General features: G+C 35.7%; 1 protein-coding gene and 1 long non-coding RNA gene across 9 annotated transcripts; both read right to left on the reverse strand.

Annotated features, from left to right (window-relative positions):
• Window positions 1-220: 220 nt before the first annotated feature.
• LOC129926469 (uncharacterized) lies at window positions 221-8,861 on the reverse strand. 8 transcript variants are annotated; one of them, XR_008778143.1, is made up of 7 exons: window positions 8,789-8,861; window positions 8,571-8,678; window positions 7,004-7,095; window positions 6,442-6,555; window positions 4,786-4,972; window positions 4,010-4,142; window positions 2,560-2,715 (listed from the first exon to the last, which is right to left on the reverse strand). It is a non-coding gene; the product is annotated as an uncharacterized LOC129926469 (long non-coding RNA). The 8 variants fall into 8 exon arrangements; XR_008778144.1 differs by having other exon boundaries at window positions 2,561-2,715; window positions 8,605-8,678; XR_008778142.1 differs by lacking the exon at window positions 7,004-7,095 and having other exon boundaries at window positions 2,564-2,715.
• An 8,872-nt stretch (window positions 8,862-17,733) lies between these two features.
• On the reverse strand, window positions 17,734-24,501 carry LOC129926464 (uncharacterized). Its single transcript, XM_056030673.1, has one exon. It carries the CDS (start codon window positions 19,517-19,519, stop codon window positions 18,467-18,469), a length of 1,053 nt encoding a protein of 350 aa, XP_055886648.1. The 5' UTR covers window positions 19,520-24,501; the 3' UTR covers window positions 17,734-18,466.
• Between the last annotated feature and the right edge of the window lie 1,795 nt (window positions 24,502-26,296).

Consider the following 26,296-nt stretch of genomic DNA (forward strand, 5'->3'; position numbering starts at 1 on the left):
AATTTGTTGAATGCTATTAAAGAGCTTCCATATAAAATATGTCTTAACATAATTCTTTAGTTTTTATTTCATAATACTATTACTACTATTAATAATAACACCTTTATTATCCATGCAGAAAATGCCTTTACTTTAACTCTGTGAAAAATATTTACATGAACAATCCCATTAAAAAAAAAACTATCTACATTGGATTTAAAAAAAAACAAATTATACTCGCTATAGCTCTAAAAATATTTTACTTAGTTTTTTTTTACAGTGACCAATAGTTAAGACTAAAAATTAAGGTGTAAAATAATATACAATACAGTACTAAAAAAGACATTGTTATCTTGGCGTAAATAGGGCTGCTTCATTGAAGGATGTCTTTACTGCTAACTGTTGATCATTGTGCAGGCCATATGACACCCTGCTTATTAACTAAAGTGTGCTCCCAGATTCTGCAGGCTTTTCAGGACTTTGCTTATTTATTGTGCAATAGTAGATCATTAGCGGAACTAAGAACACTGATCTGGAAGCAGCATGTACATTCCTTTGATCTAAAAAAAAAATAATGATAAAATAATACAAATACAAAATTATATTTTAAAATGCAAAATATAAAAAGGATAATGCAGAAGTTCAATGTAATATAAATGATGGTATCCATATCTTGAGTCCACTTCCCCATTAATGTTTAGTCAGCTACCCTTATGAAACTTTAAACTGCATCCTCTTTGAATGCCATCTACAAGACAAAGATGATAGTGCCTAACATTTGGTTTGGCAGTTTTTTGGATAGCAGTCAATCTTGGTACTGATGCCAAGGTGGCTGGCTGATGACATGACAACTATTAGCTGGTTCAACATTGTTTTTTTTAAATACATTGACAAAGTTTAGTTTGTCTTTCCATTTTTCTCTTTTCTAGAAGTCAGCATATTTTTATATTTCTATAAGTATGAGGGAAGAGGCTTCTGCCAATGACAGATCTTTTTGGAGGCAGCTTGCTACCCAATGCGCCAGAGGGAGAGGATCTAAGTCTAAAAGTATAGTTATTGTTTATTGAGGGTTTGTTTTGCTGCTATACTTGCAACTATGTCCCTTGTATCAGTGGGCTGAAATCAATCACAACTGAATTTAATGTCTAGCTTTGTTTTAAAAACAAATTATTTTATATAAAACTTTTGAGGAGTACACATAATGGGTCCAAGAATATTGACTGATTTGGAAGGGTGGCTAACTTGGAGCTGTCTTCATATACACAGGAGCACCTGGCTGACAGCTGGTACATTGATGATAAAATAAGTTAGTTTGGGATTATCTGCAATAGAAAGTAAATGTACATAGTTATTTTAACCTGACCCTGTTTTCTAGTTTAAATGCATAGATAACTGAACCAATTAACAGCACCTAAAATTTGTTAAAATAGTAAAAGACTGATTTATAGCCAGTAACATATTCAGTTAACATTGACTAGCAAGAGTGTCATGTGCAAAGCATAATGACCTGCCACCTTTACTTTCAACAACAAATGTCAGGTACGTATTAGGGCTCAGGATCATTCTAGAAACTCCATCCTAATCTTCGAACCCAAGACCCTTAGATTCAGAAACCAAGCCCTTTAACAATCAGCCAACCTTTTGAGAAGAATACTGAAATTATTACGGTATAAACCTTATTCATTAAGCCAAAATATCAAACTACAGCCTATGAGAAACAAAAAAGTAAACAGATAGAACAAGAAATCAAATGATGCACATGGGGATGCATTGGGCACACAATGGGAAGAACAGCAGACAACATTGCAAGACTGGACTGGAACCCAGAGAGGAAGAGAAAGTCTAGGAGACCCATGCAAACATGGATTAAACCGGCAGACCAAGAAGGAAAGTTGGAAGGATGGAAATGGACCCAAGCAAGGGGAATAGCCCAGAACAGATTCAGAATGTGAAGCACTGATGCGGCAGCTCTATGCTCTGCTGGGAGTCAAAAAGTTTTAGTCAAGTCCTTTATCCTTAGTGATTAGAATGAAGCTGTATTCAAATGTAATCTTGGAAAACTTATTTAAAAAAAAAAAGGATAATAAAAAAAAAAGCTAATGACAACATTTTTAATTAGCATGCTTAAATAAGTTTTTTGGTTAGGTAATTTTTATCTAATTTCTTATGTTGCCTATTTTTTGTTATTATGCATTCATTCAAAGATAGAAAGATCTATTTAAAATAGCTATACCATAATCGTAGGCCAAAGGAACAGATGACTTTATATCATCTGCCCTATGGACCACAAGGTCTAAAAGGGGAACTATATCATAATGCTTTAAAAATCTACTTGCCATGAAGAAGAATAAAAACAGGCCATCTTTGCTGCAGTTCTTTGTTTTCTATCTGTTCCTAAAATATGGTTTCATTAAACTGTGTGCAGCTCCTAATTCTTGATCACCAGGAAAATCTCTGCATCATTATCTGAAAAACATTTACAATTAATGACCTAGACAAAAAAGATTAGTGTAGATACTGGAACTGAAAGCTATTTTTTTATATAGTTTAATCAAATTAGCACTTGAAAAAAAGATTTAGTACAAAAAAAATAATAATTAGAAAGTTAACTTAATTTCCTGAATTAACCTGTAAGTTTTAGCTAACCTATTATGTATTATCACATTCACCTATCCCTCAGTTGTTGGACCATTGGGGCACCACACATGATCTGTTGGCCATATTTTCCATTCCTGTCTGTAATATTATCCAAAAGAAAAAAAATTTGATGTAGACTTTAAGTTTTGCCTGTAACTCATAGGAGATTATTTCATTAGTCTATAAGCTGATCTAATTTAGAGAACTTGGTCTGCATCTTGATCAGAACAATTGTTAATGAGATAATGAAGGTATTCAGCTGACAAATAAAATATAATGTGTTTAAAGTCTTAGTGATAAGGGAATTCATGCTAAACTAGTTTGGACACTACTGAATATATCTAGCTCTAGAAATCCTATAAGAAGAGAAATATACCAACTTCGAAAAGTAATTACAAAAATATGTGGACAATGTTTGACATGCCAGTTCTACAGACTAGCTGGATTTCACTAAAGCTGCACCATGTAACAATATATATAGAATCTTAAATTCTACCAAGTCTTGGTTTTACTGACAACCAGTCGACAAATGCAGTTAACAATAATTAAACCTGTAGCTTGTCTTTATTAAATTCAAAAGAGCATTTTGGCCCACTTCAAATGTCTCAGATGAGGGAACGAAACCTGAACTACTGGCCTGAATATCACAGTCCACAGCAGCCCTTTCAAAACTTAAAATAATATGGAAAGACAATGGCTTAGCCCTCAGCACCAAAATCAGACTGATGCGCTCTCTGGTCATGGCCACATTTTTATATGCTTGTGAGTCTTGGACGCTGACTGCAAAGCTAGAGAGGAGGATCCTAGCAATGGAATTGAAATTCTACACAAGAATTCTAGGTATTACAACAGAAGAATCCTAGGTATTACATTCAGAGACCACATCACAAACCAAGAGACTAAAGACAGGGTTACTGCAGTGATTGGACCCCATGATGACCTGCTAACTATTGTAAGAAAACGCAAGCTTAAAATCTATGGCTATATTACAAGATCTTCGGGGCTCACAAAGACCTTCCTTCAGGGAACAGTACCAGGAAAAAAAAGAAGAGGCAGACAGAGAAAGTGATGGGAGGATAACATAAAAGAATGAACAGGTCTGCCATTGAAAGAGGTTCTAACTAAGGCAAAAGACAGAGAGGAATGGAGAAAAATGGTTGACGAGTCTTGCATGGTGCCCCAACGGTCCCATAGACTAAGAGATAGGTAAAAGTAATGTAATGCATAGAACACTTTGACACATAAGAAATGTTAAGTCTAATTATAAACTATTTATGTAGTTTTGTTTACCCAGAGAGTGGTTCAAAGAAGCATCAATGTTTTGGATAACTAAAGTCTTTAATAAAAATAACTTGCTATTGACATGGTAGTTATCAGATGTCAAAGGATTCACCTGCTGTTCAGTGCTTGTATTAATTTGATCTTCCAGAATGATTCTTTAATGACTCCTTGATTCCACCGAGGACTAGTACTGTAACTCTAGTGTTGAAAACTGTCCTCACGTGAGCTTCACTCTTTGGTTCAAACTAAAACATTATATATATACTTACATCAGATTAGTACATTTTCCTTAAATGAACTTTTATTGATACTTACATACTACTTCTTATTTCTAGCCAGCTTTTTGCTGCTGAGCTCAGAGCTCTTTTGCAGACTGTGCCAAGGAAAAATAGTGCTTTGTTGTCTTCAGTTGTTCAGCACTGCCATACAGGGTGTTGGTTTGAAATGGTAGTAGGGTCTGCCTAAGGTGGATTAGGAAGGGGCATTCAAAGAGGATGTGTTTTACAGTTTCATAAGGGTGGGTGCAGTGTCTACAAAGAGGTAGGGGAGTGGGATTTATCTTGTTAAGATGGTAATTTAACAGAGGTGTTTGTCCTGTTCTTAGTTGGAAGGTTGTAGATTGCTCTTTGCAGGGGAGGAAGTTAATATTGTTCAGTTAGTTTGGAATGGTCATTTCTTTGTACATGGCTCTGCCTGTGTTTCCTGATGCCCATTGGCAGAACCACTCCTCTTTGTGACTGTTGACTAACATTGATCTTAGGGTGAGAGTTAACTGGTTGTTCCATAGTGATCCTGCCATACTTACTTTAAAAAGCTTAATGGAGTTTTATTAAAATCATTTATTGAAATATCTCTTAAATTGTACATAAAAAAAAAGAAGCCACTTACTAGTTGTCATGTTACTGCTTAGATTAATATTTTGAATAGAGATTGTTGGATTTTGATAAGAATTATTGTTTTAGAGATTCCTTTTATCTCCATCGCTAATGTTAACTTTGTTCTCTATTGAATAGGGAGCAAAACAAACTTTGGACTTTCTTCCACTCTATTTTCTCATTTTACTGGCATCATGTCCCTGGGGAAATAAAAAAAGAAATTAATTTCAGCTCAATCCCAATGATCAAGGTCACTATTTGAAAAAAAATCCCTCTGGTCCTAATCCAATGATTCCCATGTTCATTTCATCAAAATCTATCAAATATTTTCAAGTCTTTGAAGTAGTAGTAAAAAATCTACTTGGTCATTGGAGACAATTACAAGATTCCCATTGTTATTTCTGTGATGTCAGATTATTACCATTGTCATAAGTATTCATTATATTCAACAAGATTATAATAAAATAATGACATGTAAAATATTTTCAGAGTTGAAGATAATTACTTCCTAGTCCAAACCTCCTGCAGGACGATGGGGAATGGGAGCGGGTAGGGTTTGAACCCAGGATCATCAATAAATCTGAATGACAGTCCAGCGTGCAAACCACACGACTAGGCAGACCATCCTGGAGTTTTTAGGTGTCCTAAATAATACTGCTAGTGATAATTAGTTGCTAATACAAAATAATCTTTTCCTTAGCAGCATTTTCAAAATATTCAAAAAACCTACGGATGCTATTTGTTGATGCAATTTTGATATGTGACTCCAAAAAGCTAACCCAATCTTAAATGTATTCTTAAGTTATACTAAGTTATATGTAGAGGGCTGCCTGGTTGTGTGGTATGTGCTCTGGACTGTCATCATGATGCTTACAAGTTTGAACTCATCCCGCTGCCATCCTCCAACTCCTGTGGGAGGTTTGGACTCGAACGTAATAATCTTTATTTCTAAAGGAACTTCCAAAACAAAACAAGGGAGTCACAAATTACCCCACTGCCTTTCCACTTGCATTTCACTAAGTGAATAATAGTGGACCTTCCCCCCCCCCAGGTGCTTTTTGACGGAGGTCTGGATTGCACTACACCAGACGGAGGTCCTTGTCTCACTACATTCTAATACTAGACATAAATTCATCATGAAGTGTTTTTTTTTCTGGATCTGGTGAATGTGATATCAAGGAGTGGAGTATAATTATTGTCATCAAATAAACTTTATATTTTGTCTGCCAAAGTGGATTTAAGTCAGTCTGTCATATCTATGTTTGTCATGTGTGACTCCAGGAAGCACTAAACCAGCATTCCATGACATTCGCATTAATAGTAACCAGTCTTATGTGTAATATTATAATACTACGTCAACACACACTTAATGCTGACATATGCATGGTTCTTAATTTGAAATAGATTTATGCATGAGTGCAAACTCTCAACCATAGTTAATGGCTTGTATAACATTTTTTAAAATGACTTTGCTATTTAATCCTCATTATTGTAAATTATCGCATTTAATATTCTTTTAAGTTTACCGTTTAGAGCTATCCTGATATTGTGTGAACTCATCTTTCAGGGGGCCTAGGCCTAACCCCAAGAGATCATTAATATGTAAAAACACAACCCTAACACTAAGCATCTCCTTGCAATGTTTGTTTAGGTCTTTATGACAACTCACCCTAGCCCTAGAGTGTTCATGGTAGTGAGATCTTCTTCTACAGAAATGGGTCTTTATTGTTGTCTGACATCATAGATATTATTCCTTTATTGACTGGATGTGATGGAACAGACCCTGAGTAATACAATGAAGAATGATTAGGACTTACTTCTGGTTCATGAACAGTGATTATCATTAATTTTTTAACACTTTCATATATTTTTTTCATTCAAAGTAAGGTTAACCCAATTAATGTAGGAAAGTTTTTAATTTTTTAGACATAGAAGTATAAAAAATTTAAATGAAAGAGAGAGATTTTAATAGGAAAAAGTAAGTGCTGCTTAATTAACATCACCATAATTGACTACGGAATTGAAAGACATAATTAGACAACATGTCCTCTAACATTTGTAATAGTGATTAGTAGCATATAACTTAAAGTCATAAGATTTTAAGTGATCAATAAGAAAGCCTAATGAACTTATTTTTTTTTGTAACAAAGTTCTAGAATAACTGCATAACTTCATCTCTGGCACTGCCTTAATGATTTTAACTTCTTTACAGAGAACAACAAGGTATTTACCTTGGAGTTTTTGTCTCAGATGAAGGAACCAAACCTGAACTACTGGCCAGAATTGCCTAGACAACAGCAGCACTTGCAAAACTCAAAACAATCTGGACAGACAAAGGCATAGCCCTTGACACTAAAATCAGACTGATGCACTCCCTTGTTACGGCCACATTATTATTATATGAATGCGAATATTGGATGCTGACTGCAGATCTAGAGAAAGGGATCCTAGCAATGGAGCTAAGATGCTACAGAAAGATCTTCAGTATCTTATCTTATATGATACAGATGTTACTTCAAAAAAGAAGATGATTACGTCCTACGGGTCATGCATATTTACATATTAACCAATGACCTAAATTCTGCCAAGTCAATGGTTTTCTTAGCTAGATCAGGCAACCCATTCCATGCTCTAATAGTGCTAGGGAAGAAAAAACATTTGTACAAATTTGTCCTAGCATATGGAACGATGAATGTGCCTTTATCTTTGGGTCTTTCTGAGTATTTTATTACATTTTGTTTTTGTATTTGAAGATTATGGTTCAGTGTTTTATGTATAATTGCTAAGTCTTCTATTCGAAGGCTTTCTAAATTTAGTGATTTTACTAAAGGTGTTACTCTAGTCAAATGTGAATATTCGTTTGTTATGAATCTCACTGCTCTATTTTGTGTCCGCTCCAGTTTCTTAATGTTTTCTTGAGTTGAGGGGTCCCAAACAGAGGATGCATATTCTAATATTAGCCTAACAAGGGTTAAATAACATTTTAGTTTTATGTTCTTATTTGATTTATAGAAATTTCTTTTAATAAACCCTAATGCTTTATTTGATTTTATGACAGTTTCATCAATATGGGGATTCCATGACAGTTTTTCATTTATTATAACGCCTAGGTATTTTGCATTTTTAGTCAGTGTTACTGGTTTACTATGAATAAGATAAGTGGAATTAATTAATTAACTTGTTTTTACAAAGATTGCATCATGAATGAAGAGATTAGAAACAGGATTAATACAGCAGTTGGACTCTCTGATGACCTGCTAACCACTGTCAAAAAAAAAGTAAACTCAAACTTTATGGCCAGGTCTTTCAGGCCCGCAAAGACTTTCCTTCAGGAAAAAAATACCAGAAAAAGAAGAAAACGGAAGACAGAGGAAGCGATGGGAAGACATCAAAGAATGGACAGGCCTGTCATTGAATGAAATTCTATCCAAAGCAAAGGACAGAGAGGAATGGAGAAAGACATTTGAGAGATCTTGTTAGGTGTCAAAATGGTTGAACAGACTAAGGGATAGGTGATGAAGAGAACACACAACTCAATACTTTGAGCATCAAGCCATTGATCTCTTCAAATTTTCTCCAAAATTGAAATGATGCTTTTTTGTAATATAATCACTGATTCACACACATTTACTCACATAACTAAGTAGCTTTTGTTTACCCATCTTACTATCATTATTGTTTTAATAAAATACAAATTATTTTGGTTTCTATACATACATTCTTATTTCTTAGGCAAACTTTTGCATTTATAAAACAATTAGTTTTTAGATGGACGTAATGAAAGACAGACAAACATACCCATACATGTTTAGCCAGAAGAAAAACATCTTACTCTATAATTCTAGTCTGGCTGCAAGTCGTCCATTGAGTATAGTTGATAGATAACTTCTTTAGTGTCTTGTAAATCTGTGCATAGCAAACAAACAAAACATATTTGTAGAATCATAGTAGTTACACATAAACTCGATTTTTTAACTGAGTAAAGTAGGATTTAATTTGTAGAATTCAAAGTATACCATCTCGATCCTTTCTCTTTCTTCTCAAACTTCATTTTTTGTACATATCTGAGGGCACGTGATGCATGATTACCTGATTAGGGAATAAATTCAAAAGATAACATTGCAATGTCTGTGAATATAATATACAACAGCAAACATTCATCTTAAAAAATATTATGGTGTTAATTTCTATAAACAATATTTAGACAAAATACAAAAAATATTCAAATAAAGTTAATTTTCTATGTAGTGAGTGGATGCTTTACCCACTTAATGTTTATTTGACATAGTGTCCATGTTCAATTAAAATTTTATTTACCAACAGTGCTATTTTAGTAACAGTAATAAACAAACTTACCAATTGATAAGAAATACATTCCTGAGACCTTGAAATAGTCTCACCACAGCTACAGGTGTTGGAATGATATCAAAAGGTATTGAGAGTGTTGTCCCTTGCTCTATGAAAGAAATCCAAAGCTTGCCTCTGGCAAACTTCCACACACAGTCTTCACTTTTCTGAAAAACGTACAACTTAGTAAATAGATGGCAACATAATGGAGAAAATGCAACAATCAATAATCTGTTGTACCACAACAATGATAAATATCTAGCAGTCATAATCAAACATCATCCATAGCTAATGGCAGGGAGACTCAAATCATAGTGAGAATTCTTGCAATTTTAAAAACTTTTCCAACTATATTGAATCCTCCAAAATAAAGAGCCGGCAATGCAAAGACCAACAAAATAAAGTCAACTACATTAGAGTTACCTGTGGCAATGTTTATGTGCAAGGTCCATATTTTGGTTAATATTACAGTGGTGAATATTGTTTTTTTTATTAAAATAAAACTTATGACCAATAGCCAACAGGGCTTTAAAAGGGGCATCAGTATTGGAGCTGACCTGCTAACTATAGTAAAAAAACATAAGCTAAAAATCTATGGCCACCTTACAAGGTCTTAGGGGCCCGCAAGGACTATGTGGTCAAGACATTTTCAAAATAGTTATAAGGCGAAAAAAATATGAATTGATTGAAATCAATCTTAACAAGAATAAAACAGAACCACTCATTGGTCGGCATTCTATTTTTATGTCAGTGTAACTCTTATTCTTTGATAATAATTTTTGTTTAGATGCAAGAGCGTTCAATGACAACTTGAATTATAGACCTGAATGGGTTCCACTTTAGATTTTTCAGAATGTGGTGACTGATAGTGACATGCAGATGGTGGTGACTGATAGTACCATTAATGCAGATGGTGGTGACTGACAACTCCATTCAAACAGATGGTGGTGACTTATAGCACCATTCATGCATATGGTGGTGACTGATAGTACCATTCATATAGATGGTGGTGACTGATAGTACCATTCATACAGATGGTGGTGACTGATATTACCATTCATTCAAATGGTGGTGACTGATAGTACCATTCATTCAGAATGTGGTGACTGATAGTGACATGCAGATGGTGGTGACTGATAGTACAATTAATGCAGATGGTGGTGACTGACAACTCCATTCAAACAGATGGTGGTGACTTATAGCACCATTCATGCATATGGTGGTGACTGATAGTACCATTCATATAGTATTATTCATACACATGGTGGTGACTGATATTACCATTCATTCAAATGGTGGTGACTGATAGTACCATTCATGCAGATGGTGGTGACTGATAGTACCATTCATATAGATGGTGGTGACTGATAGTACCATTCAAACAGATGGTGGTGACTGATAGTATCATTCATACAGATGGTGGTGACTGATATTACCATTCATTCAAATGGTGGTGACTGATAGTACCATTCATTCAGAATGTGGTGACTGATAGTGACATGCAGATGGTGGTGACTGATAGTACCATTAATGCAGATGGTGGTGACTGACAACTCCATTCAAACAGATGGTGGTGACTTATAGCACCATTCATGCATATGGTGGTGACTGATAGTACCATTCATATAGTATTATTCATGCAGATGGTGGTGACTGATATTACCATTCATTTAAATGGTGGTGACTGATAGTACCATTAATGCAGATGGTGGTGACTGACAACTCCATTCAAACAGATGGTGGTGACCTATAGCACCATTCATGCATATGGTGGTGACTGATAATACCATTCATATAGATGGTGGTGACTGATAGTACCATTCAAACAGATGGTGGTGACTGATAGTATCATTCATACAGATGGTGGTGACTGATATTACCATTCATTCAAATGGTGGTGACTGATAGTACCATTCATTCAGAATGTGGTGACTGATAGTGACATGCAGATGGTGGTGACTGATAGTACCATTAATGCTGATGGTGGTGACTGACAACTCCATTCAAACAGATGGTGGTGACTTATAGCACCATTCATGCATATGGTGGTGACTGATAGTACCATTCATATAGTATTATTCATGCAGATGGTGGTGACTGATATTAACATTCATTCAAATGGTGGTGACTGATAGTACCATTAATGCAGATGGTGGTGACTGACAACTCCATTCAAACAGATGGTGGTGACCTATAGCACCATTCATGCATATGGTGGTGACTGATAGTACCATTCATATAGATGGTGGTGACTGATAGTACCATTCAAACAGATGGTGGTGACTGATAGTATCATTCATACAGATGGTGGTGACTGATATTACCATTCATTGAAATGGTGGTGACTGATAGTACCATTCATTCAGAATGTGGTGACTGATAGTGACATGCAGATGGTGGTGACTGATCGTACCATTAATGCAGATGGTGGTGACTGACAACTCCATTCAAACAGATGGTGGTGACTTATAGCACCATTCATGCATATGGTGGTGACTGATAGTACCATTCATATAGTATTATTCATGGACATGTTGGTGACTGATATTACAATTCATTCAAATGGTGGTGACTGATAGTACCATTAATGCAGATGGTGGTGACTGACAACTCCATTCAAACAGATGGTGGTGACCTATAGCACCATTCATGCATATGGTGGTGACTGATAGTACCATTCATATAGATGGTGGTGATTGATAGTACCATTAATGCAGATGGTGGTGACTGACAACTCCATTCAAACAGATGGTGGTGACTTATAGCACCATTCATGCATATGGTGGTGACTGATAGTACCATTCATTGACAATGTGGTGACTGATAGTGACATGCAGATGGTGGTGACTAATAGTATCATAATGCAGATGGCTGTGACTGACAACTCCATTCAAACAGATGGTGGTGACTTATAGCACCATTCATGCATATGGTGGTGACTGACAGTACCATTCTTAGCAATTATACATTAAACACTGAACCATACAGATGGTGGTGACTGATAGTACCATTCATACAGATGTTGTTGACTGATAGTATCATTCATACAGATGGTGGTGACTTAAATCACCATTCATATAGATGGTGGTGACTAATAGTACCATTCACACAGATGGTGGTGACTAATAGTACCATTCACACAGATGGTGGTGACTTAAATCACCATTCATATAGATGGTGGTGACTAATAGTACCATTCACAAAGATGGTGGTGACTGAGCATGGAATGGGTTGCCTGAGCCAACCAAGAAAACCAATGACTTGTCAGAATTTAAGTCATTGGTTAACATGCATGACTAGATGCATGATGCATAGGATGTAATCATCATTTCTATATTTTATATTTGGATTTATTAATTCATGTATTGTCATTGACAAGGAATATATGTTTAAAATTTCAACTTGATCCGTGAAAAGGAAATGGGAGACAGACACAGACGAAGTGAGCTAAGCTTTAAAAAAAAGTCCTAAATTCTGTTAAAAGAATCCAAAGAAGCTAACAAATGAACTGTCTTTATTTCATGTCTAACTCTAGTCTTTGTTTTTATGATGATGTTATTGTCACTATAAAAAACCTAATACGCAAAACAAAATGAATCTTAACATTTTTTTTACAGGCCTAATTCCATATTGTAAAGTAGCAAATCCTAATAATGTTAATAATGTATTGCCTAAAAGTACTTAGAGTTGTTCTAGTGTGCACACACGTTTTAATAATTGTAATTTTTTAGTTAATTTAATGATATATTAATTCTAATTGTTCATCTTTCCTTTCAACTAACAAAGGAATTCCTAAAACACAAAGTTGTAAGATCTCATGTAGCATAAATTTCTTAAGATGAAATCAAAGTTTCAAGCCATAAGTTTTCTATAATGTTTATGGGCTAGCTGATCAAACCATTACAGGCTAGAAATATAGAATAGAAAATAGAAATATTTGCCAATGCTTTGCAACCACAGGAAAAAAAAATTATACAAGTTGAGGACAATAAATATTTTTTGACCTAAAGTTAGCTTTCTTGGGCTATTTTAAAAACTAATTTGAAGTATACAATTAAAAAATTACTTAATGTTTACTTCCTTTTTAGAGCTCTATGTCAAGCAAGCAACTTACAATTACTGGTTAATTGAAAACTTATGAATGGGTTAATTAGAACTAGCTGCAGTGTGTTAAGGTGCTTAGTTCTATTAACTTCTAAACGGTGAAGATCACACTTGATAAAGCAATTCCAGTATTATATTAATGATAGATTGTAGAATATTAACATTCTGAAATGAAGCTTCCCAATCAAACTGTATAAAGGCAGATTAAATAAATACAATTTATATCTAGTCATACACAAAATACATTGAAGTGACAGTAATAAAGTCTAAACTATACAAAAGATTAGATACAGAAAACAGCAAGGCTCTTAAAAATGGTACCTCAATTCCTGTATAATAGAACACAGTAAACCAAGTGTCCCTCTTATTTAATTATATAGGTTACATTTATTCAAAAAATAGATAATTATGTCTTTCTAATTATGAATTTCATGTGTCAGTCTAGTCATGCATGTTAATCAGTGACTTAAACTCTGCTAAGTAATTGTTTTTCTTAGCTGATTCATGAAACGAACTACACGCTCATTTAAACTATACTATTCTTAACAACACTCTTCATATAGCTATTTCTACAAGAGAGGTCATTAGTACTATCAAAGCAAAGATGGACTGGCTTAATGGGCATTCTGGCAAATGTTCAAATGCCTGATGGGTAGACACTACAACTGGACCAGTGGACCACTGAATAGGCCCTTTGAATGATATTAAGGTCTGTTTAAGTTTTTAATATTTTTTGTAAAAGGTGTCCTTTTACCTTTTTAAAGATCTTTTTATAAAATGTACAGTGTATACTAGCCTTATACACATTTTTGATAATGATAGAATGGATTATATGATATAATATATGGCCTAAATTCAAAATATTAGGTGCATATAAGGACTGTAGTGCATCTTACGGCAAGGTGCAGGGCATAGTAGGCCTATTATTTTCGGTATTGTACTGTACTACAGTTCAGTGACTGTACTGTTAATAAAGTACAATACATTTTAATCAAACATTTAGAAAAAAATCTAGTCTTGATAAAAAAAAAAGCAATTACTTTTGTGATTTAATAACTCATATCTACGGTCTACGTCTACGTTATTATTTAAATTTAGACTATTTATTATACTAGATCTAGACAATCTTAGTCAATCTAGTAACTAGTCTAGATCTAGATCTAATTCTAATCAAGTCTAATGTTTTGTTATTTCAATGAAATCAATGCAATGATGTAAAATCATAAAGAATCTACACACAAAAAGTACAGTAATCAAGTTATATTTAATACTGGTACTTTTCATTTGTTGAACAAAAGAACGTCATTTAATCTCGTTCTTCTTTCGACATAGATTCTATCTAAAAAAGGAAAGAAAATACAATCATAACAATGTGAGCAACCATAGTCCATACTGATGCTTTTACCGTTGTCAACAATAATATTACGGTGTATAAGCAAAAAGTCCCCTGAGAAATGTTGAGAATGCTGTACAACTATAAACAACTACAACTATAAACCTAGATCTAGAACAGGGGTTCTTAACCTGTGGTCGCGACCCCTTTGGACGTCAAATGACCATTTCACAGGGTCGCCTAAGACCATCAGAAAATTGGATTTGGGGGGGGGGGGATTTATAATTTTTATCGCTAGTTTTTTTTGTTCTTATGTGTTGTAACATTTTTGTACCACAGTGGATATAGATTTATATTGCAAATTATAGAGATGGGACATTACTCAAATAGCATTATTACCAAATAAATTTAGAAACGATCGTCAAGTTTCAATTTTTAAAAAAGTGGCGGTGACAAATATAATAATAAGGCTAGTCTTCAAGTCTGAATTTTAAGATTAGTGAGGAATGCAGTATTTCCCATGGCTGCGAAGTCCCAGCTGTGACCTACATATAACATAGACATACCCTATATATTGCAAGACGATACAGAGGGTACTTTTAGTGAATGTAACATCCTTGTTTGATAGTAGTTTGTTATTTTTATTTGTTCTTCTTTGTGTTTCTTTTTTTTTTATAATTGTCATTCAAAAATCGATGTTACAGACCACATCTTTGTTGTTGCAAAATATATTTTTCAAGAAATAAATTTACGGTCTATCAATGCATCGAAACACCATTGTGGGATCAAACATTTCTTTGGTGAAGATATAATCACGTCATGAAGAAAATTCAATTAATAAATACGCCATCATATTATAGTCAATGGAAAAAAGTTCATTATGTAACAACTCATGAACACGGACTTGTAACAAAAGAAGGTTAATATTGCGGTATAGTTTTTGCAGAAACCCGATGCAACATTTGTAATGAAGTTCTCTCTGCCATATGTATTGAGGTCGAACAAACATCCGAACTTTGCCGATTATGACATACAGTGGTTTAGTTTAGATGGTTTAGACTCATATGGCAAGTACCATAATTGAAACATATCAGCCTATGAATCTTCTTGTTTGGTAGCTGTCAGAATCGCCAGAGTTCTGAAACCTCACACCACTACCAAGCAGTTATTGTCAGTGGCTAAAGATATGATTGGAGCCAAATTTATTAATAAATTTAGTGTAATTTGCATAAATAATGACACTATTTACAGGAGATTAGTTGACATGTCTTCTGATATTAAGGAAATGATATCTGCTTCTTTTACAATATTTAGCATCCAGCTTAATGAATCCACAGGCGTTGTAATTTGTTCACAATTACTAGTTCCGGTAAGATATACCAGTATACACAAAGGAGATTTTCAAAGATTAGTTTCAATGCAAAACTCTATAAACGACCTCTACAGCGCCTGATGTAATTGACAAAGTTGGTTAAATTTGAAAAAGCAAAAGACTTCTTGGAAAAATAATTGTGGCATCTGAACAGATGGTGCTCTAAGTATGCTTGGATGTCGGTCTAGAGGTTCTATCTTTGGTATAGAATGAGTCCTCATAAGAATTCATCCTAATTCATTGTATGATTTATCGACATATATTAGCAACGTCAATAGCAATGCATCTAGCAATGCATCTAAATATTTCTCTTCAATGTCAATTACAAAATTCTGGATCAATTGTTTGCAGTCATATCTTCACAACATAAATAACATATATACACACACACATATATATATATCTTTAAATAAAAACTATAAATTCTAAGCTTTTACTTTAATTACTATAATCTACATGTATGTTTGAACATTTCATTTTTTTATATATAATATTCACATAGATAGGCCTACCTACTACTACTATAGTCTATATTACTATATTAGTATAAATCAAACTTTGTAGCACCTATGTTAAAAGTTAACTCTATTTTAAATAAAAGATCTAATAGATCTATAAATATTTATTGGCTGACAGAGTGGTCAGTAGATCTTATCAAATATAGAGCTAATTAACTGGATCTTCTAACTCTTTGAGTACTTAGACTGATTTTTATACTAGAACTAGATAATCAAGAATGTCTAGATCTAATCAAGATGTCATTTTAATTCTATAATAGTAAAAGAGTAGATCCTTCAATTTACACCTATCTATATCTAGGTCTAATAAACAAACTAGATCTAGAATCTAGTAAGTATTAAGTATTAGAGATCTAGACATACTCACAATAGTCTCTGAGTCTAAGTCTAGACTTTAACTTGTCTAGGAATAGAGTGTCACTAGAGTACTGCTAGAGCTACTAGTTAACTAGATATATTATATTTTCTCTAGATTTAGTTAGGTCTAGCGGCAGTCTAGCCTAAACCTAAATCCAAATTACTCTAGATTTAGTTCTAGATCTAGATCTTGAAATTTGATCTAGACACTAATTTAGTAATGATAGAAGACTAGCCCTAGCTAGAATCATCTACTTGATCTAGAGTAGAGTCTTGCATTTTTTAAAATACGTTTTTTATAATTAGATCTAAAATCTAGATTTAATTAGATCTAGACTTTAAAAGTAGAATATTATTTATTTTTTTTAGATCTATATCTGATAATAGATTATAATAGATAATCTACTTTTGATCTACGCTGCTTCTGCCCAGGGACTAGTCACTAGAGTGACTAGACTCTAGTAACTCTACTAGTAGTGACTAGACCTACCTAGTCGGCTAGTGCCACTAGTGGTAGATTGTAACTACTGTAAGTTAGTGTAAGATTCTAACTAAATATTCAAATTATCTAGATCTTATAGTTAATAATCATTGACATCGATCTATCATTATCATCTACTGAGATGATCTAGACTAGACTTAGACTATATAATAATATATACTAAATATTATATAGATCTAGATCTAACTATCATCATCATGATCATGATTATTCATACGACGATGATACGGTTATTACGGTAATTTCGCATTTTCATTTTCGGGTAAATACGTTCAACTTCTAAAATCGGTAATAGGCGATATTATGCCGCCCACGCCCTAGCAGGTTCTTTCGGTGCTCCAGTAGTAGCCCACAGGCTCATAAACCTGCACCCAAAAGCTCTACCATCGCAAATTATTATTAACATGAAAAAAAAAAATTTTTGTTTTCACGATTTTAACTATTGTTGATATGGATAGGTCGCCATTTTGAAAGCTCCTTGGGGTAACCCTTCCTGATCTGTGACGTCACTCCCCCCTGGCACAGTTTCCTAATTATTCAGGGTCACGGGTCAAGGGTTACCGCGCATAAATTTAGCACAAGACTCTCCCGCAATTTTATTCTAAATAGAACAGATTGATAGACGATTTTTATTTGTATTCGCGTGTATGTCTATTAATCTTAGCATTCATTTAAGGCACCAAATAATAAAAAGAATACTCTTACCTTCAGCTTTGTGGAAATTAAACAATAAACAGTACGATTTAGCACAAATAGGTCTGGATCCACTTTTAAACATTTGTCTCTCACATATCTAGTTTTGGCACAGATTGCCGCCTTTCTGTCTGTCAGGGTCATAGTTCGGTCAATCGTTTAATTTGTTTTTTAAAAAATGGGATTAGAGATCTACTTTTTATGAAACAAAATTGTATTTAAAATGGGTATACCTTAAAATGTCACGGAGAAGAAAATGCCGATATATTTAACGATATATTAAACAAAAAATTACTTTTTTTTCAAAGTAAACAGGGTATAGAGAAATACAATTTATGCACATAGTATTTACATAGATCTAGATCTAGATCTTTAAACACAAAAAGTAAATGTAAGAATTAGAACTAAAACAAGAAAGAAAGAATGTGGTCTGTACATGGGTGGGCTTGAGGTGTAATTGATAATACTTTATTCAACTGACGAATCAACATCGGAATCACTGGCTGAGTCATCTTCGGCGGCGGGAAGGGGAGATCCATCGTATAGCTTACCTATAGCAATGAAAATCTCGTGAATTCTATTCACGTAGTCAGGGTTCTTGTATCGAAAAATGAATTCGGCAAGATGACCATGCAGATGGTGCTTTCTATTACCATAGCGTGGGACGGACGACCTGACTTCCCTCCAAAGTCTTTCAATATTTTGCGTGTGGGCATTGGTCTCAGGGTCCACAAAATTATAAGAGTGATTGACAGTAAAATGCTGGAAATCCTCATTACTGAGACGGGAGTATGCTTTCCAACAATCACTTATAATAGTGGTCCCAGGCTCAATGTTCTCCCGAATGAGGGTGAGAAGTGTTACAGCATCCCTCGAGGCCACTGGACACAAAAAGCATTTCTTTGTACCTCTCTCAATACCACCGAAGATCCAACTCCCTTCTATTCGCCTTCCTCTGTTGTACTTCGACCTCCCGATTTTGGCCTCATCGATCTCAACTACCTTTCCTGGCCCCCCTAATTTACCATCTCTAGTACGAAGCACGTAATGAGCACATACCTCGCGAAGAAAGGAGCACCAATCAATGCAAGTTTTTTTGCAGATATTTAGCTCTAGTGCCATAATATCAATTCTAGGTGGGCGCAGCAGCACCCACATTGAAACTAAGTTGCACACCTTACTCCGCGGGATACGCGCATTTTCAAACCATGTTCGATAGTTTTGTGATATTTGGAAACGACATTGGACAGATACCCTCTTTTTATTCTTATTTTTGGTAAAAGTCCTTTTGTTGCAGTAGAAAGTCGAGTCGCGTAAATTCATTGGCTTGTCACACTGGTCACACTGTCGAGTCTCTTTCAAAACGTCGTGGTCGTATAAAAATTGTAGTAGTCTGTCTTCGTCATTTAAAATAATGTCAAAGCTTTTCTGTGTCAGCTGACAACCTGTGCACTTACTGTGAGAAACATTAGCAAAAGTATCCACAGTGGAAACAGAATCACTACTAAAATTGGCAGCCATTATGAACTAATTAGTAAACAGAGGTCTAGATCAAAGCCGGCTAATCAAAGGCCTTAAGTCTAACTGGCTGGAACTGACGCGAAAGTTTGGCGGGATTTTTTTTTTTTTTTTTTTGCGCGTGCATTGAAAATGCTAATTACTTAGGTCCTACCATAGGCGCCCGCTGGGGGATGCAAGGTTCCACACTTGCACCACCCTGGATTTTGAGTAGCCGAATTCTAGCCTTTTTTTTTTTTTTTTCAAATCCATTAACTTTTTCTAAGTGGCAACTGTAGTGCTTCCACTAAAGTAGGCCTACAGTTGTTAGGATAAGTAATTGTATTAGACTGATACTACTACTACTAATGATAAACGTTATTATTCATAAAAAAAAAATTGTCTTACAATTTGTTCATTACACCGAATAAAACTAGCCTAGGCTTTTCAGGAATTAACGCGGACAATGTACGTGCACCCCTCCCTCCCTGAATTTTGAGAAGCCAAATTTTAGACAATCTTTTGCACCTTTAAATTAATTAATTTATTGAAAGTAGCAGCTTAATAAGTAGACCTAGTGCTTCCACTTAAGTACAGTTGCATGTTAAGCTATTATTATAATAGCCTAGAATAAGCTAATCAGGAATTTTCTTGGCATTTCACATCTCGAAGTGGTCATTGGTTAATATTAACTCACTCCCCATTGATCTCAGACAGACAACATGCTACACCACTTTTAAGAAGAACATTAAGACCTACTTGTTTAAAACTTTTTTAGATTAACTGCCATTGTAGCTCTCGTGTTTTTGTTTGTAATGTTGTTACAGCGCCTTGAGCCTACATTTTGTTTGTTAACAGCGCTTTATAAATAAAATTAGTATTATTATTATTAATATGCATGACTAAATGCATTACGCGTATGACGTAATCATCTTCTTTTTTTGAAGTAATGTCTGTATTATATAAGATAAGAAGATAAGATAAGGACGAACTTTTTCCTTTGCAACGAGATCGAGTGACCTCTCCACAGCCTGGGGGAAAGCATGGGTGTAAATTTGCGAGTGTTGGTTTGCCCACACGTCAACAATCGCCTCTCTTCCATACTGACCGGATACAAAAGGATGAAAACCATTCGCAATTAAGAGTCAGATGACTTCAGGAGTTTGCCTGAGAGCAGTGGTCTTACCTCTGTCCACCGCCTACGGGGCTCCAAAAGCGGTTTTTCTGTTAGGGTTTTTTCCCCCTTAGCCTTGGACCTTACAGGGACACACACACACAAAGTGCGATTATCAACCTATAGCTAAGGGTTGGTTAGTGTGCAGCAGGGCGTGTCTGCACACCAATGTGTCATGACTGCCTCACATCTTGGAGCCAAACCTGCTCTGAGACCCTTGCAGATTAGCCTGAGGCTTCACAGCTTCAGTTTCCACCTGTCAACACGAGGAGGTACGGCATGGGACTTGCTGTGGAGAGGCTATGTACTGGCAAGAGAGACTTACAAATTGCTCCCCTTTAACAGATGCTAGCCAGCGGTGGCAGCAAGTTATGTTACCATACTAGACGCATCACACATAACTTTGGACAGACAGCTGAACCTGTAAGCTTTATTGGTGGTGTGAAATATTCTATGGCTCGATAGCTCTGAATTTATGTTTTTATTTTTTTTTATTTACACATTTCATACTTGTAAACTAACGGCCTAGAATAGGACAAAAATTCGTTTTTCTTTTTGCCTTAGAGTAGAATTTTTTTTTGCCTGTTGTCTTTCAATATGATAAAATGGAAAGTTTATTTGAACATGCGTGAGTCTTTTTTTGGCAAATATATTAACATCTTGATGAGTTGCGGTCGGTGTTGAATTCCATAAAATATTGGGATAAACATGATAACCAGTACGATGGCACATAAGAAAGTTCTTCATTTGGTTCGTCTGAGACTGGATTTTGGATAAACGGAGCACCGGTAGCAGCAAGCTAAAAAAAAAATACAAGAAGCATAAGGAATTAAATGCATTTGCTGGGCATTTCGGTGATGAAACAGGCACTGAGCAGATGTTATTAGGCGTTCGATTTGTTGATGGCAATTGTATTCGAGAAGACAGCTCTGACCAGGACACAGAAACGTTAGGGCATATCCAATAGAGGCCTAGTCCTTCAACGAACAGAAATCTCTTCTTCTGTCTATTTAAGTTTCCATTCGCCATCTTCGCCTGTCTTCGGACAGCTTCTCTTTGACCCTAGTGTTATTTGGTTAGACATTATCTGCCTGGAGCTCTTCTCTGTGCCAGTGTATGGCGAACGGACACCTGCATTTGAATGCGTTTATTGTAGGGAAACTTTAGGCATTCCAAAAGGATTGCATTGGGTAAAGCTGCTCTACCCAGGCAACCTAGCGCATTTGTCCAATAAATTAATTGTAGGCTATCTCTGCAGTGTCATAATCAGAATAATCATAATAGATCATCGTTATTTGTAGAGTAGTCTTACCAGCATATACCAATTACAAACCGCATGCATATTTAGTGGAAACATTTGAGAAGAATTAGACCTAAATACTTTCTATAGAACATCATAATCTCAGACCTAGACTGTAGGGCTGTAAATAATCCAAACCTCTAGGCCTACTAGATCTATTACCTACTTATGTAGATCTAAGCGCTAATTCGTGAATTTTGTTTTGCTTCCAGAGAGTTTTTAAACATTCTATGCTGTCATTCAAGTCAATAACTACTCTTGATCCTTCAGCAGAACATGTATATCCTCGATACTAATCATAACTAATCTTAGAACCAGAGTAGGCCTATAGAAATAATCCAAATGAATTAGTTGATCTAGTTTCTATTTTTGTTTGTTTGTTTAGTAAGTTTAGGATATTCACTAGGAAACTATTATTACGTCCTACTCCAAACGTTCTGCTGGACAACAAAAAGATGTATGCTGACAGGATTTAAACTCGCCATCGTAACATGACGACAGTCCTAAGAAATAAGGCTTATTCATACAGCTGTCCAAGGTGTACAGATCTAGACTAGTTCTAGATCTAGTAGCTCGAGATTATTTAAATTTACAAAATTTCATAACTTTAGATCTAGATCTATGTACCGTAGATCCTGATCCTAAAATATTATCTAGACTAATTCAAATCACTGTAAATCGGGGTTTAACAATAAATCTTTAAAAAAAAGTCACGTTTCAGAAATATCCATTTAAATCAATTGAATGAATGACCACCCCCTCGAAGTGGTAGATCGAGTAACAAAGTAAACAATGACGGCATCCTTTGTAAGAGATCTCCAGCTGTCTCGTTTGAAGCCACCAGCTCCCAGGTGATCTTTTCTATGGCAATTAAAGCAAGCTGATGCGGGGCTGGAGGAGGGATGTCCGCTCAGAAGTCTGGTCGACAACTGGGAGGGCAAGAGACGTCTCAAAAAACCGGCCCTGCTTCATGCATGTGGCGCGTGGGCTGTTAAGAGAGATGAATCTACCGGTGGAGCGGGCTGCTCTTTCCCCGTCCGGTTCCTACCCCTTTGACAAAGCTTTCGGCATGCCGTCGGTACAAAATAGCCTACTTCAACCGGAGGTGACAAAGCGGTGCGATCCTACACGGCTACTACAAGCAGCCAGAGAGGCTATTGCTTCGTATCCGGCTGGACTGTCCACAATTTACAAGGACGGCTCCGTGCAGACGCTCGAGGGCACTGTGAGAGCTGGGTATGGGGCGGTGGTCCGACTCTGGCAATCCCGACATGGTTCGTTACTAATAGGGTTTCTGATTCGACAGAGCACCTTTGTTACGCCAATCACCTTTCAGCTCCCTAAACCTTTTGCATACGGTAGCTGTTGAATAGAAAAGCAGTCCTTCTTCACTGCTCCGGAATTCGCAAACCAATCGCTATTTGTAATGGGTCTTGAGTTGAAATGCTCATGTAACACAGACATCTTGGGTGAACATTGAAGGAATCCTTAGCTGCTTCCTGTACAGAATCCATACAGAATTGTTGAACAATCACTACTTCAGTACTTCAGTCAAACGTTTTTTTTAAAGCTTTAGTTAGGATTTAAGATGATTTCGAGTCTAGCCTACATCCTTAATTTTTTTGTTTTCATTATCAGAATGTCAAGGGAATGTCTTTAGCAATAAGAGAGGAGATGTGTTATTAAATGTATCGCATTTGTTTTAGGTTTTTTTAACTTGGTATGAAAAGGTGTTAAATAACATTTTTCGTATTAGGCCTTTATGTTATCTTTAGTCTCCATGCTATATTATTATTAGGTAGTCGCACCAAAAAAAAATTAAATTGATCCTATACCAACATTAGACAATTAATACACTATTTTGTGTAGGTCTATACGTCCATTATAAAAGTATGCCAACAAGTGAAATTTATTGATACCAGTAATTGATTGTAAAGGCTCAACCCTTAACCCCAAATAGCCTCGTTTTTCTTGTAAAATATATTCAGTTTGGCGGTAAAGTTATAATTAGAACAACATCTAGCTTATTGCGTGCCGCCAGTGCTCTGCCGGCTAGATCTAAACCTATTTGTGCTAAATCGTACTGTTTATTGTTTAATTTCCACAAAGCTGAAGGTAAGAGTATTCTTTTTATTATTTGGTGCCTTAAATGAATGCTAAGATTAATAGACATACACGCGAATACAAATAAAAATCGTCTATCAATCTGTTCTATTTAGAATAAAATTGCGGGAGAGTCTTGTGCTAAATTTATGCGCGGTAACCCTTGACCCGTGACCCTGAATAATTAGGAAACTGTGCCAGGGGGGAGTGACGTCACAGATCAGGAAGGGTTACCCCAAGGAGCTTTCAAAATGGCGACCTATCCATATCAACAATAGTTAAAATCGTGAAAACAAAAATTTTTTTTTTTCATGTTAATAATAATTTGCGATGGTAGAGCTTTTGGGTGCAGGTTTATGAGCCTGTGGGCTACTACTGGAGCACCGAAAGAACCTGCTAGGGCGTGGGCGGCATAATATCGCCTATTACCCTAAAATCATTTTAAAATGTAGAAATAGATCTAGAATCTAGATCTCTAGACTTGATTTAGCCTCTAGGTCTGGTTTCCTGGTTTCAATTTTTATGCCGGCAGATCAAACTTATTAGAATTAGATCTTACTAAATTAGGCGTCTCAGGCCGGGGCCTTACTGATTTGTTTCTAAATTTTGTTTACGTTTTTGATAAAAAGCGAAAGTTCGGAAAAAAACGCATGCGCCGTAACTTAAGAATTGTAACTTCCTGTCTTTCTTTGAATTCGACTTATTAAGTTTTAGTTTGAAAGATCAAAACGTGAATGTAAAAAAAAAAAAAAAAAAAAAGTCCTATACCGAGCCGGCAATCAGTCGTACTGGCATTTGCCGGCAAGCTTTTTTTTTTTACTTCGATTTTGCCGGCATGCCGGATAGCTGGCGATCTTGCATCCATGACAATTTTTTTTGTTATGTTTGGGGGTCGCCTCCTAGTGAAAAGTTGTGTTAGGGGGTCGCGGATCTAAAAAGGTTAAGAACCGCTGATCTAGAGTGAGAATATAGACTATATCTACTTCTGATAACTTAAACTCACTAAACCTGTAGCATAAAAATAAATGACAAACCTAGATCTAGTCAATTAATTGATTCTTCTACAATAATAAGGCTTCTCTTCGATTCCGAAGATTAACGAGGAATGCATATTTCCCGTGGCTATAATACGCATTTATTGTCAGCATAATCTAGACTACTATCTGACCTAGGTCAATATAAAGAATGACAAGTAGATCTAGAATTCCCCGGGTACGCTATTCTGCCTCAACGTGGCACACTGGGTGGAAACGATTACTTAAGGAAGTAATTAGGCTAAATGAATAGCAAAACAAAACTCCTGTGGGAGTGTCCAAGGGAATGCGAGAGCTTTCCCATTGCACGGTGCGGAGTTGAAAGTTTCCACGTCCCTGTCGATAATCCATGTGCCGTTCCTCAAGGGACCGTTACAATAATGGCGAGTCCTGCACGGTTAGCTTGGTAAAACATAGGGAAATGGCGGGGTGTTCCCGGTTTGCTCGGCCTTCGGCCATGTATTCTAGTCCATGCGATCGGAAACAGCAATGTCTTACATAGGCATTGACTTGGACCTCTTTCAGACAGAACGGTTTGTTCAAGCAGGCTTCGGCTCAACTCTTTTGACAATCACAAGGATCTAGATTTCATTTTCTATACCCACACCATTCGGACACGCAAGTCAAATTGAATAAAGTTTTCGCCGCTCTTTGTAGATCTATCAAGATCTGTCAATGATGTCACAATTAAAATTCTACATTGTAAAATCATAGATTGTTTCTTGATTAAATTTGAATTAAGCTATAGGCCTAAAAAAAACACGTCTTTTTATATTTTTTATCAATTTATCATGTTCCGTCAACATAATATTATGAAAGAAATTTTGAGAAATATTGAAATGAGCAATCTAGTTAAGTAATCCTATCAGACCTTGTGGTCTATTTTGGGCTAATGTTGAAAAGGTTATATGTTTCCATGGCCGACGGTTAACTAGCATGTCATGTGGCCAGCACAACGATCAAGTTCTGCCATGTTACACGCTACATGTAATGCCCTCGAGGGGACAACTCTAGAATAGTTCTGCCATGTTACACGCTACATGTCATGCCCTCGAGGTGACACCTCTAGAATAGTTCTGCCATGTTACACGCTACATGTAATGCCCTCGATGTGACAACTCTAGAATAGTTCTGCCATGTTACACGCTACATGTCATGCCCTCGTGGTGACAACTCTAGAATAGTTATGC

This window comes from Biomphalaria glabrata, chromosome 5, assembly GCF_947242115.1.
Source record: "Biomphalaria glabrata chromosome 5, xgBioGlab47.1, whole genome shotgun sequence".
NCBI lineage: Eukaryota > Metazoa > Mollusca > Gastropoda > Planorbidae > Biomphalaria > Biomphalaria glabrata.

Excerpts from the sequence above, each read along its gene's own strand:
- LOC129926464 (XM_056030673.1), bottom strand. The coding sequence starts at position 19,519 with ATGGCTGCCAATTTTAGTAGTGATTCTGTTTCCACTGTGGATACTTTT.